Source organism: Nannobrachium achirus (assembly GCF_963921795.1).
Source record: "Nannobrachium achirus genome assembly, chromosome: 5".
NCBI lineage: Eukaryota > Metazoa > Chordata > Actinopteri > Myctophiformes > Myctophidae > Nannobrachium > Nannobrachium achirus.
In genome coordinates, this window is record NC_137814.1 from 71,159,294 (window position 1) to 71,185,536 (window position 26,243).

At 43.9% G+C, this 26,243-nt stretch overlaps 1 protein-coding gene across 1 annotated transcript in view; it reads left to right on the plus strand.

Annotated features, from left to right (window-relative positions):
• The window catches only part of LOC308285286 (scavenger receptor cysteine-rich type 1 protein M130-like), a gene marked incomplete at its 5' end in the record, with an annotated part of 48,470 nt that overhangs the window by 1,851 nt on the left and 20,376 nt on the right, over positions 1–26,243 (plus strand). Inside the window, 7 exons of the mRNA XM_080726002.1 lie at positions 1,874–1,887; positions 7,148–7,270; positions 7,573–7,695; positions 9,295–9,600; positions 11,765–11,887; positions 13,175–13,294; positions 13,637–13,756. Of these exons, the coding sequence (XP_080582128.1) occupies positions 1,874–1,887; positions 7,148–7,270; positions 7,573–7,695; positions 9,295–9,600; positions 11,765–11,887; positions 13,175–13,294; positions 13,637–13,756 (929 nt within the window). The remainder of the gene's footprint in view (positions 1–1,873; positions 1,888–7,147; positions 7,271–7,572; positions 7,696–9,294; positions 9,601–11,764; positions 11,888–13,174; positions 13,295–13,636; positions 13,757–26,243) is intronic.

Genomic DNA, 26,243 nt, shown 5'->3' on the forward strand with positions numbered 1-26,243 from the left:
CCCGGTCGCTGGGGGGCCGAGTTACAGCCTTTTTAGCGGGCTGCAGTGGCGGGGGTCCGCCACTAGGCTGTCTCAGTGCCGGTGAGGTGGGTGGGTGGGGACCGGCCCCGGCTCTCCCGGTCGTTCCTAAGCCGAGTTACGGCATTTCATGTGCGCTCCAGTGGCGGGGGTCCTCCACTAGCACGTTTGCATCCGTTCTGGAGCACCAGGAGTCTGTGGTCCCCGGGAATTCCCCGTGAGCAGCCCCGTTGGGGTGGTATTTTTGTACTTTTTAGCGAAGGCGAAAGGGGTCCCTGGGGGGGGGGGGGGGGGGGGGTCGGTCCCTGGGAGGGGTGTAGGTTGTGGTGTGGCAGGCAAGGAGTGTGTGTGCAAAGTTTGGCATGGATTGGGGCAACGGTGGCGGAGATATGAGTTGGGGAAAAGTGTGATGTGACGGACAGACTGACTGACAGACAGGCGGTGGAGGTTTTGATAGTAACTGCAACCCGATGGTCGCAACAAACACATAACACATACCTTAAACACACTTTTGCATTGCACCTCTATCACGATAAAGCGATCGTACAATCAGTCCACAACATTCTTACTTAACAGGATCAATATACATTATTATGTGTCACACCTACGTCGAGCATTAATGCTCAGAGGGGGCTGATATCCCGGACCGGCCTGGGGCCCCTCCGTCTGCACAGAATTTTACTTTTTGTGATCACCTTTGTTGCCATGCTATCCCCAGACAGGTGTTTGTCAAGAATACAGCCCAACATAGGTAATCTCTTGCTAGATATAGACGGGTTTCTTGTTTACAAACATTGAGACTAAATGCACAGCTGACTGTATCATGTAATCAATTCCGTCCAATCCCCAACCTGTTGTTTTGGGGAGCGCTGGTTTCATTGGCTAATTTTGGTACCGGACCCTGCGCACGCATCTACTTTTATCAGTGTAACGTGGACCAGAAACCCGTCTATTACAGTGTCATCAACTTTGACTTTGAAATCGTTTACATTTATCTCACTTAGAGAATGTCTGGTCCAGAAAGGAATGGATTCTCTTTTACCAAGATGTAGTGACAGTTTGTTATCGGTAAGCCAAGTATGGAATTTGGTGACTTCTGAGCTGAGAGCTTCCTCAACCTGTAATTTGTCGTCTCCTGAGATCAGTAGTGCCGAGTCATCAGAGAACAGTTTGCAGTTACAGGCAGCATTCATGTCGTTAATGTACAGAAAAGTGTATAAATGGTGACCCAAATGATGAATAAATAATGGACCTTGACATGTGATCTAATCTACCGCAATTGCTGGACTATTAAGCCGCACCTGAATATAAGCCGCAACAAAAAACAAATGTTTACATGTATATAAGCCGCACCTGACAATAAGCAGCAGGTGTACTTCCTGGTTTCCGCTAGAGCGCCCCTGGTGGCCATTAGCTGTAAAAATCTATATATAAATCCTTGTTAAAGACCATGGTAAAACGAACTAACTGGCCGTTAGCTCTAAATCTCTATATAAGCCGCACCGTTGTATAAGCCGCAGGGTTCAAAACATGGGAATAAAGCTGCAGCTTATAGTCCGGCAACTGGCTAAAAGTTGATCCGGGACGACATAATGGCTGCACTAGAACAACAGTGACTCCCACTTCACACTAGGGCATTAACGAAAAGGTCGACAAGCCGACTCAGTCGACTTCATTACACAAGTCGACTCCCACCAGAAAAAGTCGAAAGTCAAAGTAAAAAAGAAAATAATAATAATAATCTGTTGTGAAAATAGCAGATCTACATGCTCACAACGCCTCGCTTCGAGTAATTGTATAAGTCGTTAATGCCCTACTTCATACTGAGTGTGATTTTGTTTTCTTTCATGTTCAGGTTCAGTGAGGCTGGTGGGTGGTAGTACGCGGTGCTCTGGTAGGGTGGAGATCTATCACAACAACACCTGGGGAACAGTCTGTGATGACAGCTGGGACCTGAACAATGCGGATGTGGTTTGCAGAGAGCTGAGCTGTGGGAGGGCGCAGAGTGCTCATCCCTCGGCCCGTTTTGGCCAGGGGACTGGTCCAATCTGGATGGATGAGGTGCGTTGTTCAGGAAGTGAAAGGTCTCTCACTCAGTGCCCACACAGTGGAATTGGCGCACACAACTGTGGTCACGATGAGGATGCCGGTATGATCTGTACAGGTAAGAATGGATTTTGAATCTTTCATTTCATCAGTGGTGGAACAAGTACTCACATTTTCTACTTAAATGAAAGTATCAGTACTGCATTGTAGAAATACTCTGTAACAAGTAGAAGTCCGGAATAAAAAATGTACTTGAGTAAAAGTACAAAAGTATTGGCGTCAAATTTTACTTAAAATACTAAAAGTTTTTTTTTTTTAAATAGCCGATCTACAAGCTCACAACGCATTGCATCGCGCCACTTTAGCTCTATAAAATAGAGCTAAAGTGGATTCATCATTAATGTATGTTTTATAATATAATAATTTATATCTGAAAAGTAACTATTAACTAAAGTTTTCAAACAATTGTAATGGAGTAAAAGTACAATATTTGGATCCGAGATGTAGTGTAGTAGAAGTAAAAGTATTGGAAATACTCAATTAAAGTACAAATACCTCAACATTTTACATAAGTACAGTACTTAAAGGGGGCGTGACATGGCCAAAACAGCTAATTATGGCTATCAAATTAGCCATTTTTTTTAATGATGTCATGTACCCCCATGTTAAATGACCCAATCAAATTAATTTATTGTAGTTACTGTACTGAAAGTAGCCAATCACTGGAGCCAGTTTTCACGCCGACATGCCCAGGCAGCCGACATGCCCATGGCCAGGCGGTCAGTTAGTAGTGAATCCTCCTGGGCATGTCGGCCCCGCCTCCTTTTCAGACTGTTTGAAGGAACACCATGTGACCTACTGTATCATAATGTTAAATTTTGTCCGGTGTCGCCACTCCTTTAAGTAAATGTACTTACCCGTAATTGCCGGACTATAAGCCGCAGCTTTTTTTCCCATGTTTTGAACCCTGCGGCTTATACAACGGTGCGGCTTATATAGGGATTTTTACAGCTAACGGCCAGTTAGTTCGTTTTACAATGGTCTTTAACAAGGATTTATATAGAGATTTTTACAGCTAACGTCCAGTTAGTTCGTTTTACAATGGTCTTTAACAAGGATTTATATAAAGGCCACAAGGGGTGCTCTAGCAGGAAGCAGGAAGGACACCTGAGGCTTATAGTCAGGTGCGGCTCATATATGTAAACATTTGTTTTTTGTTCTAAATTAAAGGTATATTCAGGACTTCGCTTTCATTCAAATAAAAATAAAATGTGTACATTTTCCACTAATGCACCTGACTATAATGTGCGCTGACCATATAAGGACTTCCACTCTGTCCCCTGTTACGAGCTTAGCTGGATTTGATTTTCAGAGGCGACCAGCCAAACCTCCACCAATCAGGATAGAGTATGGCCTCAGTGCGCGTTCTAGTCTGTTCCTCTGCGCGTCCACCATTAGTGAAGCGCGGGTGCACAGTTCCTCCATTCTGTAAACAATGGCACTGGAGCCACTACGCTACATTCCGCGGCAGTTTTAACTGCTTTAACTTGCTATTTTTTAATTTACTCTTTCTATTTCAAGTCTCTGCTTGTAGACTATGTTTACTTTATTTCGCGTTCGTTTTTTATCGATTAGTGTCTTAGACAGTTTAACTTTTTACAAAGGGAAGAGTTTCAGGAAGCTGAATGTGGACAACAGGCTGAGATGCTGAACAAAGAAAGGAGGTAAATAAGAAATATTTTATAATTGTCATAGTGCAACAATCTATTTCCTAAGTAAACGTTTGTTAGGTGGGTTTGTCATTGGGATCTTTGAAGGGGTTGGGGCTATATTTCTTGTAAAAAGTTTCGTTTTAAAGTTAGCCACATTGTGGGTGAATCCGCCCTAAAAACAATACATTGATCTAATAAACAGGGGCCATTAAATGAGACATATGTCTTGTCTATAACTTGTAAATGATTTCAATGTCCACACAAAGGACAAATAGACTTTACTTGTAAGTTACTTCTAGCCCATAGCTTCAGCCATGAATAAACACAACGTGAGTCACAACATACGGCTGACGTAAAACGCATCTACAGAACTACTTTTAGCATCGTAAGGTACATTCACAACATAGCCCATATTATCAAGTCATCCTATATTTTATACCTCTATGATATCAACGCCGCATTTGTTAGACCCACGCTTGCTATTCCAGAAAGATCTGAACGTTATTCTGTTTGTTTATATATTAGAGCATTTTATAAAAGACGAATTGTTGTCCCAGTGGTGCAGTATAGTGATAGGGGGTCGCTCAACACCTAGCTACTATTGATATGCATAGGTACTGTGCATGCTTGTTTCTTTGTTCAAACATCCCATTGTGATACTAAAGCCTTAGCGAGGTGCGAATTGGGGGGGTTTGCATGTCAATGCATACAAGTCTGTAACTCTGTCTGGACCCTGAAGGGTTCATTTGGTTCCATTTATACACTGTCAGATATAAAGGGAGACCTTGACATCTGCTTTGAGAAACACTGCACTAGGCCATTAGATCAATGTATTGTACTGTACTGTTTTATGACAAATTGTAAAATGTACTTTTGTGTCTATTTTAGTCTCACCAATTCAAATGTACTTCTAGTTTCTACATAAGAGATATACCGATTCTGCAAATCTATTCTGCATGAAAATCTAATCTAAGCATCATCTCCTTTATTTCTATACAGGCAGGGACCCCAATTTGATGTCTGAAGAAGAGCAGCTGTACATCCGATCACACTACAATTATGACACCAATAAACGTTGAACATTTGAAAAATATATATGTATATATAATGAGGCAATCTATACACACAAATAGGGTAGGCTATTCTACAGTCTGGAAGATGCAAGACTCCACTCCACTTCCCATTTTTACCTGCAAACCGTTTCCTAAATAAACAAGTTTGTCAACCTGAAACTTTTGTTTTATTATTACAAATGCCAGAAATGTTATGCAGCTAAACGATATGATATTGCATTTAAATGGGGTTTCATACCAAAATGCTTTAGTGTATGAAACAATACAATATAGCGTTTTCACAATGTTTACAACTTCCCATCATTGTAAGCTTCCAGGTCAGAACACATTCAAATAACTTTGAAACATTTACCATTGACTAGATCAAAATGAAATCGAGACATTACAGTTTATGTATATCAAAGCATCATTTTATTAATCATGTTTAGATCATGTCAGTCTTTCATGCAGATCATTAGTGATGGTAACGCCTGCTCAGAAAATAAAAGCCCTTTAGTTAGCATATGTATGCTTTCTTGTTGTGCTCTTCACGAGCGAAGATCAATCCAGATCAACAGTAACAGCGATGATGAAACAAGCTACCTGTATGAAAAAAAGGGTAAAGAATGATTAGATTAGCAGTCATAATAAATGCCTCAGTCTATTGAATACTGCAGTGTTATTCATTTATCGTTAGACCCACAGCATAGATAATTTAGCAGCTCCAAAGTTATTAATCCAGATACAGGGTCGTCGTCATGTTGGCTTGTGTGGACATACTGTGTCAAATATTTTTTTTTGCCCCAGACATAATTTACCAGACAGTATTATTTACCAGAGAGGCAGAGCGCTAGCCCTGAATGATCAAACAGTATCATACATATTCTAAAGCTGGAGAAGTAGGCCTACCGAATACTCAGTAATTGTGTCTTGTGATCAAAATGAGAACATTATAATGGTGTAATAAATAAATAAACATTTCCGAAGCTGTAAGGCCAGCAAGATGACTATAACACGGCCGCATGCCCAGCGATACGGTAGCGTTAGTTAAATGTAATTGTTACATGTTTGCATTTGTAAATAAAGATGACTTTTTATTTCACTTACCGATTGGAATGTGTAGAGCTTAATCGATCCATGCTGTATAGAGTAAAGATGTTAGTTTGTTTGTTTCAGTTTGTTTATCTGGGCGCCATTACAGGAAACGGCTGGGCAAAGCGCGTCCTTGTGATGGGGCAAAAAACTCCCCTCCCGCGCCCTCTGCTGGAGAGGAGCCACATTTTCATTAAACCTGAATATTCCTTTAAGCTTGTGTGGCTTATATTCAGGTGCGGCTTATAGTCCAGCAATTACGGTAGTTACTTTACACCACTGCATTTCATATACGGGTATGTGTAAATCAATGACATCAACTGTGCTCTGTATACTGTATGTGGGTGGGAAAGTTGGCACTCTGCTGAGGTGCCAACTTGCTCCCTGTATATCACATTTCTTCTCAACATCTAATGCAGGGGTTCAACAGGGGGTCCGGGACCCCTTTGGGGTCCTCAGAGTTACTACAAATCTGTGTGCGATAGAAACTTTTTTTCTCATTTTTTATATTAACCACTTGAACCCTAGTGTCCATATTGGGAGAACTTTAGGCATAGCAGATCTACAAGCTCTCAACGCCTACAAGCTCTCAACGCCTTGCGCTGCGAGGCATTGAGGGCTTGTAGATCGGCCATTTTTGGCAAATAGATTTGGTGTAGCGGTAAAACAGAGCAGACCAAGTACAGAGAGAAAGGTCAAATTAACTAAAAATATGAATCCAACATAGACTGATGACAGTGCTGTCAAACAAGTCTATGAAACCGATGAAAATATACATCACAAATTTATACCATATGTAAAGGGGGTCCCTGCTTCATCTCTCTCTCAGCTAAGGGGTCCTTGGCCTGAAAACGTTGAAGACCCCTGGTCTAATGAATCAAATTAAAATAAGCATCACAGTACATAGAGTATTAATTTGATTCGATGTCCTGATTGATATTTCTACGTTTCATTATTTCGACCAAGGGTTAGGGTTAGGTTTTAGGGTTAGTTTTAGGCATAGTTTTACTGAGGTTAGGGTTAGGGTTTGGGTAAGGTTTAGGCATAGTGGTTAACATTCACCAGGTTAGCATTCTCCAGCGTTGGCAGGTTAGCATTTCACCAGGTTAACGTTCACCCGCGTCGAACAAACGGAACGCCGAACAAATGTTATGTCGCAATATCGACACACTCCCGAATCAATTGATAAACCACCATGTCCTTCTATCTCCTTTCTCACCCGGTCAGTGGGTCATCAGTGCCTCCCGGAGCAGTTCAGGTGCAACAACACCCGGTGTCAGCCTCTGGCCTATAAGTGCGACGGGAAGGACGACTGTGGAGACAACTCTGACGAGAACCCTGAGGAATGCGGTGAGTTAAAACCTCTCTGATAGAACCCTGGGGAATGCGCTGAGTACCAGGGGCGGCCTTAGGAATCTGGAGGCCTGTTTCAAGAGTAATTGATGATCAATTATAGACATTTCCAAGGTCAAGCTCCAGAAGTGTCAATACTGTTGCGCCGACACAAACGGCATAATCTGTTTAAGAGTGCTGCTCTGTGGGTCCTCAAAATAAGGTAAAAGTATCCCCTGACTAATCTCTCTCTCTCTCTCTCTCTCTCTCTCTCTCTCTCTCTCTCTCTCTCTCTCTCTCTCTCTCCCCCCCACCAACAGCAACGTTCCAGTGTCCGGCCACTAGGCCGTTCCGATGTCACAATGATCGCGTGTGCCTCCCCATGTCCAAGAGATGTGACAGAGTCAACGACTGTGGGGACAACAGTGACGAGCTCAACTGCAGTGAGTTTATCTATTTATTTTCAACACGTTGGTTGATCTCTATTCACCACCACTCTGATAGAACCCTGGGGAACGTACACCGGTCCGCCACCAGAAGCGTAGCCACGTACTGTAGAGGCAAGGCAGCTGCCTGACCAAGTGAGCTCTTGCACACGCAACGTCCCTATTTAACAATAGATGGACGGGCCGCAATTCATCTCCCAACGACTCCAGACGTGTACATACCGTTGCGCCGACACAAACGGCACAATCTGTTTAAGAGCACTGACACTGTTTAGGCGACTGATATTGATCAACAAAAGACTGGGCAAGTTGGCAGGCAGGACAGCAATTCACACCCTCAACACCTTCACTGAAATGAGTCACTAAAATGATTTAACTGAAGGTTTGAACTACGATTCAATTAACAAATTTTCAATGTCAAGGTATGAGTCGCCTCATGGTGTAGACTAAACGTCAAGCTTGAATATTATTTTATTTGATAACTTTTGTTATACGATTTCAAATGACTCAATGTTCGTGCGGGATAGCATGTTCGCCTTTCAGTCAGTGCAGTGCAGACTGCAGAGTAGCGAGTGAGAGAGGTGGACAGGATACTTTAACTTTACTACAAGGTGAAGTTGATTTGAGCAAAACAAATCTGTGATGATCACACACACACACACACACACACACACACACACACACACACACACACACACACACACACACACACACACACACACACACACACACACAGTACACACAGTACACATACTGTACACATGCACACATGCATTTCATTGTATTTTATTATTGGTGATTGACAGATGCTCGCTAAGCACTGTCAGTATTAAGAAAGTATGTTTACAGGTTTCAGTCAGTGTTTTACTGTTAGGAGGAGTCACTATGCATGCACATTTTTGCGTGTCAATCTTATTTTGTTTCTTGTCAATTACATTTTCACTACATGCTTTTTAGTTAAATATTGATTAGTTAGTAGGCCTACCCAAGTACCCATTGTTGTGGACAGAGAAATTGTGGGTACGTATTAGCCAATTTATACAATACTCTTATAAGATTATGGAATGAATGTATAATACCAGATGTTTGCCTTTTATGTTTATTTGTTCATTTGCAGTTACAGATATCGTGATATATCGTTGATGAGACATTTCTTGCAATAATATAATTATATTGAATATCGCAATATATTAAATATAGTGATATTATTGTTATCGAGAGCCAAATGTCGCGATATATATTGTATCGTGAGATACCAATATCGTCACACCCCTAGTCTGTATATCCTGTATACAGACTAAGTATGTCCCACACTTATTGTCTCATCGGCCAAGCTTTGTGGGAAACTTAATGAAATGAACTCGAACTCGACTGAATATAAAAGCACCGCTCACTTCACACAGGGTCCGCTCAATATGCCGACGGGCCACTGTTCCGACTAGCGTCGGCAGGTTAGTTACTCGTCACGGTTACTGAGGTTATGTTTAGGGTTAGGATTAGGGTTAGTTTTAGTGTCGGAATACCGGCCCGTCGGCATATTGATGCGGACCCACTTCACACTGGGTGTGATTTCTTTCTTTTTTCTTTCATGTTCAGATGTGAGGCTGGTGGGTGGTAGTACAGGGTGCTCTGGCAGGGTGGAGATCTATCACAACAACAGATGGGGAACAGTCTGTGATGACAGCTGGGGCCTGAATGATGCTCAGGTGGTTTGCAGAGAGCTGAGCTGTGGGTTGGCACAGGATGCTCCTACAGGCGCCTCTTTTGGCCAAGGGACTGGTCCAATCTTGATGGATGACGTGCGCTGTTCAGGAAGTGAAAGGTCTCTCACTCAGTGCCCACACAGAGGATTTGGTGTACACGACTGTGGTCACGGTGAGGATGCTGGTGTGATCTGTACAGGTAAGAATGGACGTCATATCTCTCATTTCAAATTCATTTAAAAATATAGCTGCAAGCAGCGATAAAGTGGCCATGCCAGGAAAAAGTAGGAAAGCAAAAAAGTAGCAAGGGAAGGAAAAGAGGAAAAGACATAAAAGTGTGAAAAGAAATCAAAGACAAAACTAGAAGCATTGTTCTTCCGAGAGCAGGTTTCAGGCAGGTCAGGTAGGTTTTTCTGGCTTCCTTTTTGGCCCCACGTGTTCTTGGGCCTTTCACAGCAATTGGACGCAAGAAGAGGGGCATATCTGTTCCTTGACCCAGTGGGATGTGCATGTTTATTATTATTATTAAATAATATAAATATATGTATTTATTTTGTTTTGCACTTCATAGGCATATTAGATAAAGGTCCTTAGATTGCGTGTAGAACGTTTCAAGCTAAGTCCTCAAAAATCCCAGGATAAAACGGGTTTAAGCGTTTTACAAACTGCTGAAAATGGCAGCAAGAGCCGCTGATACAAACGACCTACGGCCTGGTCGCGACTTAGGCCACGACTTGGAGGTCGTAGGTCCCGGTTCTGGAGGTTTTGCGCGATCTCGGTCGTAATTCAGCGACCTGGGAAGTCCGCGATCGAAACTCTACGCTTGCTAAGGGAAGGGACGCGAGTTTAGAAACTCTACGCTTGCTAAGGGAAGGAGCGCCGCGATCGAAACTCTACGCTTGCTAAGGGAAGGGACGCGAGTTTAGAAACTCTACGCTTGCTAAGGGAAGGAGCGCTCGTTTTCAACAGCGTCGGCAGGTTAGCTACTCAGTGTCGGCAGGTTAGGGTTAGGGTTAGGGTTAGGGTTAGGGTTAGGGTTAGGGTTAGAGTTGGGGTTAGGGTTAAGGTTAGGGTTAGAGTTAGAGTTGGGGTTAGGGTTAAGGATAGGTTTTGGTGCACCTCGCGCGGTCCAAGTGACTACAATGGAGCGCTTCCTACCTCCGGTTCAGCCAATCACAAGCTTCAAAAGGTTGAATAGCGCTGCTGCTCTAGAATATTCTGCAAAAAGACCTTTTAAATACGACCGCGGACTTCCCAGGTCGCTGAACAACGGCCCGATCGCGCAACAACGGCCCGGGGACGACCGAGGTGGCGCAACCACGGCCGGGGGTCGCGAAACTAGACCGGCCGCGACCTAACAAGTATGTACCGCGAACTACGACCTCCAGAACCGGGACCTACGACCTCCAGGTCGTGGCCTAGGTCGCGACCAGGCCGTAGGTCGTTCGTATCAGCGGCTGTCTCTCGAAAATGGCGGAAAACCTAAGGCCAGAGCTTACTTGAAAAAGACAAAGATGTGTTCCTCTTGAGTCAAGGCACGCATGTACGCAAGTTGCATGTCTTCAAGCCAAACGAGGCATGACTGTCCGTTTAAAGTTTGAATTTAATTTTCAAACGCTTCGTATAGCGCCCCCCCTTTGGCAAATTGGAATAAGAATTTGGACTAACCCTCTACATTTTTGGCAAAGGTCATGAACATGTGATTCCATGTATGTTTTAGAGGCAGAAGAATAATTTGCATAAAACTGCAATATTCATTGAATTATTAAAAAAAAATGTTTCAATTAAAAAAATATATATATCTGCCCAACGGATCTTAGATATTGTTCCAAAGTTCATGTAAAAAAAAGTTTTGTGCATGTGACGCGAAAATCCCAGGAGGAGATAGATTTTAACAGTTTTTCATGTAATTCAAAATTGGTGGGAGATCTAAAGGTCAGAGGTAAAAAGTCAGAGTGGCAAAGTTGCTCGTCATGAGGAGACGCATAATATGTATACAGGTTTCATGGCTGTATGTCAAACAGAGCATGAGCTATACCTGTTCAAAGTTTGCACTTTCAAAGGATTCCTACAGCACCACCCTTTGGCCAATTGTTGTGAGCTTCGTGTTTTCACCGTTTGGCATAGTCCTCTACTATATTGCCGGGTTTCTTAAGAGGCGACTGCACGGTCAAGCCAGGACAGAAAAAGTGTTGGAAGAATAATACAAAAAAACACCAATATCAATAGTGGCTTACAAGCCCATTCCAGGGCTTGGCCACTAATAATAGAAAATACAATCTCAATAGTGGTTTACAAGCCCCTTACAGGGCTGGAACTGTTTTGTCATTTCTCACCTGTGTCTCTCCCCGTCTGTTGGTCAGTGGGTCATCAGTGCCTCCCGGAGCAGTTTAGGTGCAACAACACCCTGTGTAAGCCCCTGGACTTGAAGTGCGACGGGAAGGACGACTGTGGAGACAACTCTGACGAGAACCCTGATGAATGTGGTGAGTTAAAACCTCTCTGATAGAACCCTGGGGAATGTGCTGAGTACCAAGGAATCTTGCCTGGCTCCAGCCGATAGACCCACCCACTCTCTGAGCGGACTGCTTCTCTTGGTCTGGTGTTGTGTAATTAACCTAAAGTTTCTTCGGTATCAGGCAGTACCAGGCCAATGAAATCAATAAACGTCGGAGGAGGGGGTGGGTCTAACGAGACAAGCAAATCAGGGACGTGAGGAAGTGTAGCGGTTTACAGACTCAGCTGCTTACAGCCAGTCAGTGTGGGCTCGGAGGAGAGGAGATTAAAGACTGACTGATCGATCGCATCCAGTCTGATTCATATGTTAATTTGCGCTATTAACACTCCGTTAACACACCATTATTTTAATCTTTGATATGTTAGTCCCCCGTCTGAAACGGCCGATGTGAATGGTACGTTATGTGCGTGTGTGCAGCTCAAACAAGCATGCACAGGCAGGTCTGTGTACTTTTAAAAGTTGTTTTTTGTATTAAACCTTAAGAACAACAGTACGGTATGTACACAATCACACACTGTCTGCTGTGTGGACTCGCACGCAGCCGTCAGTCAAACACAACCCCTCCCACCTAACCCCACCCCTTTGAAATTGCTTACAATGGAGACAATGTCAGACTCAAGCTCCAGCGCTGAGTCCGAAATCAGGCTATAAGGAATCTGTAGGCCCGTTTCAAGAGCTATTGATGATCAATTATAGATATTTCCAAGGTCAAGCTCCAGAAGTGTCCATACTGTTGCGCCGACACAAACGGCACAATCTGTTTAAAGGACAACTTTGTTTCTTCGGTTCATATTTTAGATAGTAATTAATGAATATAAAAGATGAGAGTTAAAATGTTTTCATTTACTCCTTTCTATCGTTTTAGAGATTTTAATTATTTTGATTTCAGTGGCTAGGGGCGTACAAGTGGCTAAATATGTCTTTTTACACAGAATTCCCAAGATGTCTTTCATGGGCAGATGTGACTTCTGGGGCTACTGTAAATAGCAATAAAGAAATTGCAGGCTTATTGTCTCTAAAAATACATATTTAGCCACTTTTACACATGCCCCCCCATTTTATTACGCTAAACGTGCTAAAACGATGGAACGTAAATTAAAACATTTTAACACTCACGTTTCTCTAATTACAATCTAAAACATGTAGACTACCCTTGCTGTAAAAAACAAAGTTGTCCTTTAAGAAATGAGGCTTCCATGGGTCTTCAAAATAAGGTAATAATATCTCTCTCTTTCTCTCTCTCTCTCTCCCACAGCAACGTTCCAGTGCCCGCCCACCAGGTCGTTCCATTGTCACAACCACATGTGTCTCTCCATGTCCAAGAGATGTGACAATGCCAACGACTGTGGGGACAACAGTGACGAGTTCAACTGCAGTGAGTTGATTTATTTATTTCCAACACGTTGGTTGATCTCTATTCACCACCACTCTGGGGAATGTGGTGAGTTGTACACCGGTCCGCCACCAGAAGCGTAGCCACTGCATAGGCAAGCCTGCCAAAGTGAGCTCTTAATGATAGATGGACGGGCAACAAATCGTCTCCCAATGACTCCAGACTCGTCCATACTGTTACGCCGACACAAACGGCACAATCTGTTTAAGAGCGTTGCCAGGTAAGGTAAAAATATCCCCTGACTAATCTCTCTCTCTCTCTCTCTCTCTCTCTCTCTCTCTCTCTCTCTCTCTCTCTCTCTCTCTCTCTCTCTCTCTCCCACAGCAATGTTCCAGTGCCCGCCCACCAGATCGTTCCGATGTCACAACCATGTGTGTCTCTCCATGTCCAAGAGATGTGACAGTGTCAACGACTGTGGAGACAACAGTGACGAGTTCAACTGCAGTGAGTTTATTTACCGTATTTCTTATCTCTATTCACCACCACTCTGAACCCTGGGGAACGTACACCGGTCCGCCACCAGAAGCGTAGCCACTGTATAGGCAAGGCAGCCTTCCCAACTGAGCTCTTGCACACGATAACATCCCTGCTTAACGACAGATGGACGGGCAGAAAATCGTCTCCCAGCGACTCCAGACGCGTCCATACTGTTTCACCGACACAAACGGCACAATCTGTTTAATCCTTAAGTTCTGTTCGGGTCATTTTGACCCGTTTTACATTTTCATTTGGGAAAAAAAGGTAGAAGTTTAAGTTTTTTCCAAATGAAACTCACTGGCCTTAAAGAGGTGGTGCCATAGTTTTGTACTTTTTTCTGTTTTTCATGTGTCTAGGAGGTTGAAAGTACTTCATTACACCCCCTGTGTGGTTTTTATGAGCAATTATGTATTCTCTTGGTATTTGTTTGTTTTCTCTTGGAGGCTGGTTAAAAAAACACACATACTTATTACATCACAGAATCAACTCCTCCCCTAATTACCATTCACCCAACACTGTGGGGTGTGGGGTGTGGTCACCACCCACCATGACATCCATGCATACTTAATGAACTGGGGGTGTGGCCACATAAAAACCCAATTTTAACTCTTTCTGTATACTTTTTTGGAAAAAATCTTCCTCCTAGATAATCATAATACCTGATAATCATGTTTTAGAGAGGGGAAAAATCTCTTTAAACCACCTCTTTAAAGATTCTTCTGAGATGAACAAATATTTTTGCACTACACCCATGCTACACCCCCCTCATACTTTTTGAACCTTAACTCATTGAGTGCCAGCCTATCACCACTAGAGGGCGCCCAGTGACCAGAGAATAATAGAGATATGCTGGTAATGCATGCCCAAGCCCTGGAGCCATGACTTTTTTTACAAAGGAAAGGACACTTTCCTTTGTGCATGTACAGGAAGAGGATGAAGTTAGCTTGAAGTTAGCTATTGGCTACCAAGCATTTTAGAAGCCTTATTTTCGTCAACTTAGCCATGATTAAACCTTGCACACCTCATGCATGGGAAAAAAACAGAGAAGAATGAGCTCTAAAAAATCCAATGCAATCCTGGATTGCATTGGAGTGGATTTGTGCAGTTTGTTCACAGCTTTCAAACAAAAAAATCCGATTGGAAATCCGTTCAGGCATTCTTGAGATAATCGCCATTATGTTTTACATGTAATGTAAACAAAAATGGCTGCCCTGTATGTTAGATGGGGTTGTATGGGGGTGGAACATGCAAAATCGCGATTGAAATCATGTTCACCAGATTTGATGGGGTCCAAAAAAAAAAAAAAAAAAAATCAAAAAAATGTTTTTCAAAAAAAAAAAAAAAAATTTTTTTTTTTTTTTTTAAAAGCCGAACTTGTTCGGGATCGGCACACTACGATACGCTAATAAAGCCGAACTAGTTCGGGATTGGCACTCAATGAGTTAAGTGCTGTTTGGGTCATTTTGACCCGGGAAGCACAGATGCACAGAAATACACGGTATTATGCCAAAACAGACACACAGTCACCCCCACTTCTAAGGCCCCTTTTTACATTAAAACGAGCTCCGTGGAAAACGGCTAAGAGCCGTTTAGTTTTCATTTTTTATGTGGTCTTTTAGATGAAAACACAATTTGTCCGTAAACGCGGTAATTTGCATGCCAGGTCGCTAGGTGGCGCATGTCGGCATGACCGCACTGCCGAAGTTCCGTTCTACTTCCTAGCAGCCAGAGGACTCGCGGATGTAAACAAACAAAACCCATAACTCGCAGGCAGCAGCATGGCGAAACATCGCACCAAAGCAGATATTTTTCAATGGACAACCATTCAACTATACGCGCTGTGGTCACACATTTCTGGACACCAATGTCTGTGTAACATCCATGCATTCACGCAACAGCGAGTCTGCGACGAGTCGTACACGCTGAATTGTTCAACAAATGCTCCGTCGTCGATTGGATTTTACAAAACAGACCCCCGTCACATTGAATCCCGTTTAAGAAGAGCTTGAAACACAACTTTCTAATGTTACATGTTGATGACGTGAGGAACGCTAAAGTCGTCTTGTTTACAGTAGGATATGCGAAAATAACAAAGCTCAGAGTCGCAAATTCAATGATCGCTGCATCAGCACACACAAAACACGGGCGAGAGAGAAGAAAATGAATGAAATGGACATCACGTTTAGCCGATTCAACCATTCCAAAAGTCATACGATTGAAAGTTATTGCTCTACATGCGAGCATCTCGCTGCGGCTGTTTTGTTAGGCGACAGCCAGCCTGAGCCAGGGAGTGCACAGAATGTTAGAGAGGCATGGGCTGAAGGGCCTTTTGGTGGACAATTCTGTTGATAAAACAGCCCCCTTTGCTGTATGTGCGCACGTGCCTGGTGACAGCGCATCACATTACAGACTGATAATTTCAATCCCACCGTTTCTTTGCAAAAACACATTTCTTTTAGAAAACATTTGTATTCTTGTTTCTCCTAGTTTTATTGTTTTTAATGTGTAAATATGGCACTTTATTATGGGGAAAAACGGGTGTATTTTCCCTTTTTAAATCGCTAAAATAGCGCATTTTTGAACACATTTCCTTAACGGTTAACGGTTAATTAACTGATAACGATTGTCACCTATACTGACATGCCAAAACTAGGAAAACAAAGGAAACAAGATGGCTGCCGGTTTTGTTTGGTGTTCCCTTGCAGACCTGGTAATCTGTTAAATATCATAGATTCTACCAACCATCCGTGTATCTGTTGTGTGCAGGGTCTTTTATTACAGTCCTTGCTAACAGTGTTGCAATATCTTTGCTTTTTTTATACACGGCTGCATAGTAATCCACTGCTGTTTTCAGTAACTGAAAATGCATGGGAGCCATCTTGTTTACCTCCAGTTCTGTGGTTGATTGTTTTTTATGTCTACTTGTGATCTAGCGCCCTTGTTTGGCTGCTGTTTTATTTATTTTGAATGAGAGGCCGCTCTTTTTATGACCATTGTGTAAATGTTTTGTTTTGTTAATTGATATTTAATAATAATAATAATAATAATAATAATAATAATAATCAAAGTCGTGTACGCTGTAGGGGGAGCTACAATGGAAAAAACTATGGCTCGTGGACCAACCGGTGACTTTGTACACGACTTCGTACATTTCCCATAGATTCTATGGGACTTGACCACTTGCTCCTGCCCTTCGTGTACACGGTCTGTGCCGTCTATAGTTTCTTAATGGGGGGCAGCAGAGAGCCATATGTACACAGGCCCTAGGTGGTGTCCACGACCAGTAGTTTTACATGAACCCTCAGAGGGACACTGTGGGCTTATCAAGTGGTCCGTGGTGGTTCTCAAAGTGAGGTCGGGGGACCCCAGAGGGACACTGTGGGCTTATCCATACCTTGGCTACAGGGGGGAAAAAATTAAATGTACTTTTCATCGTGCCTGTTGCTAAGGTATGGCAACATGATTGGTGTCTTGCAAGACACCAGTCATGTTGCCATACCTTAGCCTTTCCTGAACTGACGCCGCTGTGAACATGTGTACACAGCCAGCATATTACTCAATGCCAAACTTTGCACACACACTCCTTGCCTGCCAATCCACAACCTCCACCCCTCCAGGGACCCCCAGGGCTTATCTCCCGATTAGGACACTTTCCAGCATAGTGACATGCAGAACAAACTGTCCATATAGTATGGTTTACATAAAAGTCAGTTGTCTTTCACACACACACACACACACACACACACACACACACACACACACACACACACACACACACACACACACACATATATATATATATATACATACATATATATATATATATATATATATATATATATATATATTTCATTTATTTATTTCATAAATATTTTTCATCACAATTGGGTTTGTGGGGAGCCATCCCTGCTTCAAGCTGTCACAGCACGGCACCAACACTTCAAACTAGTTAAAAAACCCAATACAGCAGATCTACAAGCACCTCACAGATCTACAAGCACCTCGCACATGCCAGGGACAGAGTAGGTTGGCCTGCATAAGCCTTGCTGTCAACACACTATACTACACCACTCAGGCCACCAAGCCAGGTGTGGTCAATTAGTGCCTTCTTTTGATCAGTGGCTTCTGCTTGATGAGTGGCACCAGTCGGTCTTTGTTCCCTGGTCAGTCAAGTTCACTGGGAGAGAATGTTTCAGATCAGTGCAAGTGTATTTGTTTTCCATTTGGACTTACTGTGTTTTGTTGGTACAGTATGCGTGCGACTAACTAATATTTCTGATAATTCCAATTTGTTTGTTGTTTAATTAGCCGGATTGTGAATGCCCTGCATTTTTCTTTCATCTTTAGAACCACACGTGTGTAACAAAACAGAGTGGTGATCATTTGGTGTGGGTGAAGAGAAGAAAAACATTTCATTAAAGGAGTAGTTCACCCCCAAAGTGACTTTTTTTCTATTGAACTCAAGTCTCCATGGCGTGAGTAATACATTGAAAAAATAAGTCATTTTGGGGGTGAACTACTCCTTGAATGTCAGTTTTGTGGTGTTTTGACTGGACACCCTGAGGATATTGCCAGATAGATAGACAGACAGACAGACAGACAGACAGACAGACAGACAGACAGACAGACAGAGAATTGTAGGCCTTGCATTTATTTGACTTGGTTCCAACAGATGGCGAAAATAGCTAATCTTCAAGCTCACAATGCCTCACTGTTTGGACAAAGAGTTGAGGCGTTACATTTTGTAAAACACGGCCTTGTGAAAATAGCAGATCTACATGCTCACAACACCTCACAACGCAGGGCGGCGTGAGCATGTAGATCTGATATCTTCACAATTTCTGCCCCTAATATTTAATTTATCATTTTAAAAGTATTAAAAAGTCCTTAAATTGTCTCTTTAGAAATGTGCAGATAGCCTCTGTATACTGTTGAGTGGAAAAACAATGTTTCACATTAAGCTAAACATTTGGGACCACCCAAGATCATTTGGAGACCCCTCTAGGGGTCCCATAGTTGAACCACTGACTTATAAGGGGAGTATGGAGACCCCTCTAGGGGTCCCATAGTTGAACCACTGACTTATAAGGGGAGTATATGAGGCTGGATCCATCTGGAACACTGCACTAGGCTCTCGCCAGCTCTGTAGCTCTCCACACTTGAACAGTTGTGTCCTTAAATTCAATTATAATAATTAACCCCTGTATATACGGGCATTAGTTTTACATGACTTTGTGTACACAGCCAATAGTTTTACATGAACATGTTCAGGCTTTAGTACTGTACTGTCTCGTGTAGCCCAACAGAGCCCATCACAGCACAACACGGCCCACCAGAGCCCAATACAGCCTACCAGAGCCCAATAGACTCCAGCAAACCTAAGTCCAGCCCAGTCCTGCCCAATAGGAGTATAGACCAGGGAAGGGGGGTAGTTAGATGACTGCACCAGACTCCACCAGGCTGCTCCATGCTCCAGCCAGCTCTGTAGATCCTGTGTACACGGCACTCCTAACTCGAAAGGTCAAGGAAAAGGGTCGTTTTAGGCGTCAAAACAGGCCCTTTGTCCTTAAAATGAATAAAAAAATCAAAAAAATATGTTTTGTTTCAGGCAGGACACACGTTTCATATTTGAAGCATGCCCGATCTGATGGAATGGGTTTCGTGTCTCTCCGACACTTTGAACCCTTTACGATTGCGAAAAAGACACCGAAACCCGGATTTTTGTCCTTAAAATCAATAAAAAAATCTAAAAAAATCTGTTTGTTTTACGCAGGAAACACTTTTCATATTTGAAGGATGCCTGATCCGATGGAATGGGTTTCGTGTCTCTCCGACACTTTGAACCCTTTATGATTGCGAAAAAGACACGAAATTTGCACGCCACCAACACGATTACACATTCTTTCGGATAAAAGACACTTATTCTGACTTACTTTTTGACACTGAATCCAACAAACCCCGTCTCGTGTCTCTACGACACTCCTAACTCGAAAGGTCAAGGAAAAAGCCACTGTGTACACAGGCAATAGTTTTACATGACTTTGTGTACACGGCCAATAGTTTTACATGAACATGTCTAGGCTTTAGTACTGTACTGCCTCGTATAGCCCAACAGAGCCCAGCACAGAACAGCACAGCCCACCAGAGCCCAATACAGCCCCCCAGAGCCCAACAGAGTCCAGCAAACCTAAGTCCAGCCCAGTCCTGCCGAGTAGGAGTATAGACCGGGGAAAGGGGGTAGTTAGATGACTCCACCAGGCCATTACTGTCCAGATCTGGCTTGAATAGGCCAGACCAGGGTAGACAGGACTGCACCAGACTCCACCAGGCTGCTCCAGCCAGCTCTGTAGATCCTTGCACATGCGATTAACCACTGTGTACACGGGCAATAGTTTTAAGTTTTACATGAACCCTCAGAGGGACACTGTGGGCTTATCAAGTGGTCCATGGCCGGTTCTCAAAGTGAGGTCGGGGGGCCCACAGTGTCTCTCTGAGGGGACACGGCACAGACCGTGTACACGAAGGGCAAGAGCAAGTGTTCAAGTCCCATAGAATCTATGGGAAATGTACACAGGCGTGTACAAAGTCACCAGTAGTTTTACATGAACCCTCAGAGGGACACTGTGGGCTTATCAAGTGGTCCATGGTCGGTTCTCAAAGTGAGGTCGGGGACCCTCAGAGGGACACTGTGGGCTTATCAAGTGGTCCATGGTCGGTTCTCAAAGTGAGGTCGGGGGACCCTCAGAGGGACACTGTGGGCTTATCAAGTGGTCCATGGTCAGTTCTCAAAGTGAGGTCGGGGGACCCTCAGAGGGACACTGTGGGCTTATCAAGTGGTCCATGGTCGGTTCTCAAAGTGAGGTTGAGGGACCCTCAGAGGGACACTGGGCTTATCAAGTGGGAGCACAAAGTTGGTGAGGGGGGTACTAGCTATAGTAGGATGATCAGGCTTGTCGAGGCCAAAGGGTGTACTAGAGTCTTAATAGGCACCATTAGGTTGTTCTAGGCCGTTGTCTGCCCTTTAGCTGCTCACACAATTGAGACCAAACACTGTGTACAGGAGCCTTAGTTTGTGTGTACATGACCAATAGTTTTAAATGGATATTTCTAGTCCATCGCACACCGCTGCCTTGTGCACCCTTGGTTGGTTCGTCTTTGTTTGGGAAGGAGGGACTTTGAGGATGTACCTCACTTTGAGAACCGACCATGGACCACTTGATAAGCCCACAGTGTCCCTCTGAGGGTCCCCCGATCTCACTTTGAGAACCGACCATGGACCACTTGATAAGCCCACGGTGTCCCTCTGAGGGTCCCTCGACCTCACTTTGAGAACCGACCATGGACCACTTGATAAGCCCACAGTGTCCCTCTGAGGGTCCCCCGACCTCACTTTGAGAACCGACCATGGACCACTTGATAAGCCCACAGTGTCCCTCTGAGGGTTCATGTAAAACTACTGGTGACTTTGTACACGCCTGTGTACATTTCCCATAGATTCTATGGGACTTGAACACTTGCTCCTGCCCTTCGTGTACACAATCTGTGCCGTGTCCCCTCAGAGGGACATTGTGGGCCCCCCGACCTCACTTTGAGAACCGGCCATGGACCACTTGATAAGCCCACAGTGTCCCTCTGAGGGTCCCCCGACCTCACTTTGAGAACCGACCATGGACCACTTGATAAGCCCACAGTGTCCCTCTGAGGGTTCATGTAAAACTACTGGTGACTTTGTACACGCCTGTGTACATTTCCCATAGATTCTATGGGACTTGAACACTTGCTCCTGCCCTTCGTGTACACGGTCTGTGCCGTGTCCCCTCAGAGGGACACTGTGGGCCCCCGACCTCACTTTGAGAACCGACCATGGACCACTTGATAAGCCCACAGTGTCCCTCTGAGGGTCCCCCGACCTCACTTTGAGGACCGACCATGGACCACTTGATAAGCCCACAGTGTCCCTCTGAGGGTCCCCGACCTCACTTTGAGAACCGACCATGGACCACTTGATAAGCCCACAGTGTCCCTCTGAGGGTTCATGTAAAACTACTGGTGACTTTGTACACGCCTGTGTACATTTCCCATAGATTCTATGGGACTTGAACACTTGCTCCTGCCCTTCGTGTACACGGTCTGTGCCGTGTCCCCTCAGAGGGACACTGTGGGCCCCCCGACCTCACTTTGAGAACCGGCCATGGACCACTTGATAAGCCCACAGTGTCCCTCTGAGGGTTCATGTAAAACTTAAAACTATTGCCCGTGTACACAGTGGTTAATCGCATGTGCAAGGATCTACAGAGCTGGCTGGAGCAGCCTGGTGGAGTCTGGTGCAGTCCTGTCTACCCTGGTCTGGCCTATTCAAGCCAGATCTGGACAGTAATGGCCTGGTGGAGTCATCTAACTACCCCCTTTCCCCGGTCTATACTCCTACTCGGCAGGACTGGGCTGGACTTAGGTTTGCTGGACTCTGTTGGGCTCTGGGGGGCTGTATTGGGCTCTGGTGGGCTGTGCTGTTCTGTGCTGGGCTCTGTTGGGCTATACGAGGCAGTACAGTACTAAAGCCTAGACATGTTCATGTAAAACTATTGGCTGTGTACACAAAGTCATGTAAAACTATTGCCCGTATATACAGGGGTTAATTATTATAATTGAATTTAAGGACACAACTGTTCAAGTGTGGAGAGCTACAGAGCTGGCGAGAGCCTAGTGCAGTGTTCCAGACGGATCCAGCCTCATATACTCCCCTTATAAGTCAGTGGTTCAACTATGGGACCCCTAGAGGGGTCTCCATACTCCCCTTATAAGTCAGTGGTTCAACTATGGGACCCCTAGAGGGGTCTCCAAATGATCTTGGGTGGTCCCAAATGTTTAGCTTAAGTGTGAAACATTGTTTTTCCACTCAACAGTATACAGAGGCTATCTGCACATTTCTAAAGAGACAATTTAAGGACTTTTTAATACTTTTAAAATGATAAATTAAATATTAGGGGCAGAAATTGTGAAAATATCAGATCTACATGCTCACGCCGCCCTGCGTTGTGAGGTGTTGTGAGCATGTAGATCTGCTATTTTCACAAGGCCGTGTTTTACAAAATGTAACGCCTCAACTCTTTGTCCAAACAGTGAGGCATTGTGAGCTTGAAGATTAGCTATTTTCGCCATCTGTTGGAACCAAGTCAAATAAATGCAAGGCCTACAATTCTCTGTCTGTCTGTCTGTCTGTCTGTCTGTCTATCTGGCAATATCCTCAGGGTGTCCAGTCAAAACACCACAAAACTGACATTCAAGGAGTAGTTCACCCCCAAAATGACTTATTTTTTCAATGTATTACTCACGCCATGAAGACTTGAGTTCAATAGAAAAAAAGTCACTTTGGGGGTGAACTACTCCTTTAATGAAATGTTTTTCTTCTCTTCACCCACACCAAATGATCACCACTCTGTTTTGTTACACACGTGTGGTTCTAAAGATGAAAGAAAAATGCAGGGCATTCACAATCCGGCTAATTAAACAACAAACAAATTGGAATTATCAGAAATATTAGTTAGTCGCACGCATACTGTACCAACAAAACACAGTAAGTCCAAATGGAAAACAAATACACTTGCACTGATCTGAAACATTCTCTCCCAGTGAACTTGACTGACCAGGGAACAAAGACAGACTGGTGCCACTCATCAAGCAGAAGCCACTGATCAAAAGAAGGCACTAATTGACCACACCTGGCTTGGTGTGTTGACAGCAAGGCTTATGCAGGCCAACCTACTCTGTCCCTGGCATGTGCGAGGTGCTTGTAGATCTGTGAGGTGCTTGTAGATCTGCTGTATTGGGTTTTTTAACTAGTTTGAAGTGTTGGTGCCGTGCTGTGACAGCTTGAAGCAGGGATGGCTCCCCACAAACCCAATTGTGATGAAAAATATTTATGAAATAAATAAATGAAATATATATATATATATAAATATATATATATATATATATATGTATATATATATATATATGTGTGTGTGTGTGTGTGTGTGTGTGTGTGTGTGTGTGTGTGTGTGTGTGTGTGTGTGTGTGTGTGTGTGAAAGACAACTGACTTTTATGTAAACCATACTATATGGACAGTTTGTTCTGCATGTCACTATGCTGGAAAGTGTCCTAATCGGGAGATAAGCCCTGGGGGTCCCTGGAGGGGTGGAGGTTGTGGATTGGCAGGCAAGGAGTGTGTGTGCAAAGTTTGGCATTGAGTAATATGCTGGCTGTGTACACATGTTCACAGCGGCGTCAGTTCAGGAAAGGCTAAGGTATGGCAACATGACTGGTGTCTTGCAAGACACCAATCATGTTGCCATACCTTAGCAACAGGCACGATGAAAAGTACATTTAATTATTTCCCCCCTGTAGCCAAGGTATGGCAGCTGCCATAGCTTGCCATACCCAATTGACGCCCCTGCATGTTCACCTCCAGTAGGTTGGGAAAGTAGCCTGCCACCCTGTGGAAATAGGCTTGAACTGCAAGATAGGACCCTAAAACAAATAAAATGGAATAAAAAAGCATCCGTAAGACGGATGGGCGAACAAGTGGTGTCCATACGTAGATGGGGTCCCAGAGGACATGTAGAGCCCACCCCCTTATTTTTCACGCCCCCAGGGAACACACAGCGGGGTTTGGAAATTTGTCGTGTACACCAGCCCTAGGACCTCGGCTTCGTGGACCGATTTAACGATAGGGGTAATAATAATAATAATAATAATAAAGCTTTATTTGTATAGCACCTTTCATGACATGAAATGCAGCTCAAAGTGCTTTACAGAGCAGAAAATGAAGCACAGTTACTTAACTATTTGTTATAGTTGTATAGTGTTGAGTCTATTGCTTCTGATTATTGCATTGTAGCTTGTGTTGATATAATGATAAGCAGAACAGAGCTTATGAAATTATGTAACTCAAGGACCGATAGTATTAGTTTACAGAATCTTAGATGGTCACTTGCAAAGCATGGCCTGTTAAGACATGTAAGGGGTTGCAGAGGAGGCCAAAAAACCACACTGAGGATACCTGTGCTGGCCTGTGGACGTACAAAGCAGCCTAAGACTCCCCACCCTATTCAATCACGGTGCTTGGTTTATCCTGATCGAACCATGGAGGGGGTCAACAATAGTGCTGTTAAATCAGTAAAGGATGTGCTTCCTAACTTTTTATTGTGTAACATTAGAGTGCTCAAACATAAAGTTGATGAATTGCAGACTGTGGCTCTAGTTAATGAAGTTGCAATTGTAGCTGTGACTGAAACCTGGCTAAAGGAAACTGTTCCAGACTCAATAGTCAGTCTTCAGGGGTATAGTCTGCACAGAAATGACAGAGATACTCATGCTGGAGGTGTAGCCTTGTACATAAAGCACAACATTCAACATCAACGGCTACTGGACCTTGAGGATGATCACTTTGAATGTCTATGGATGTGGATGAGGCCAGCCCGGCTGCCACGTGGCATAAATTGTTTAGTGACTGCTGTTCTTTATAACCCTCCGAAATCTTCTAAGGAGGCTCTATCTGATGCCCAGGTTTTGGAGTATCTTAAGAACTGTTTAGGCACCATTCAAAAAAGATACAGTCTGCCAGGCATTGTGATACTAGGTGATACAAACACCCTGAAACTTGGCCCATTATGCTCCCAGTTTCATCTGAAACGAATTGTGTCTAAACCTACAAGAGGCCTCAATCAACTCGACTCTATTGTAACTAATATCCAAGGCCTGTACTCGGACCCAATTCATCTGCCCCCAGTCAAAGGTTCTGACCACCAGGCCATACTGCTGACGGCGGGACAATGGCCCCATGACCCAGTGGGCACGGTTTTCCGTAGACGCTGCACTGTAGAAAGCAAGAGGTTGCTAGGCCTGCACTTGAACACCGCAGACTACAGTGCAGTCTATGTAGAACCTCAGGCTCAAAAAAAGGTTGATAACTTTTACAGTGTTTTCAATCCTATCCTCAATACTGTACTGCCTATTAAAAGGAGTAAAATAACAACAGTGGATAAGCCATGGATAACACCACTAATAAAGCAACTCATAATTGACAGACAAAGAGCCTTTAAATCTGAGGACAAAACAGAGTTTAAGAGGCTACGGTCTAAAGTGACCTATTTGATCCAAAATGCAAAGAGGAGGTATTATGAAGATGAAGTATCTCATCTCAGGAACAACGACAGTGGCAACTGGTACAAGTCCATCAAAAAATTGATGGGAGCTGCAGAATCACAGGTTGAACACACAAAGACTGGGGAGGAATGTGAAACTCTGAGTCTCCACTTCTCCTCTGTGTGGGAGAATATTACACCTCGCCCCCTCCTGGTTGATGATGGTACCAACCTACCTAGTACACCTGTCACTTATAGCATCGGGCAGGTGAAGACGCTTCTTCGTAGAGTTGATGGGAAAAAGGCAGCTGGAAAAGACGGCATCCCTGCC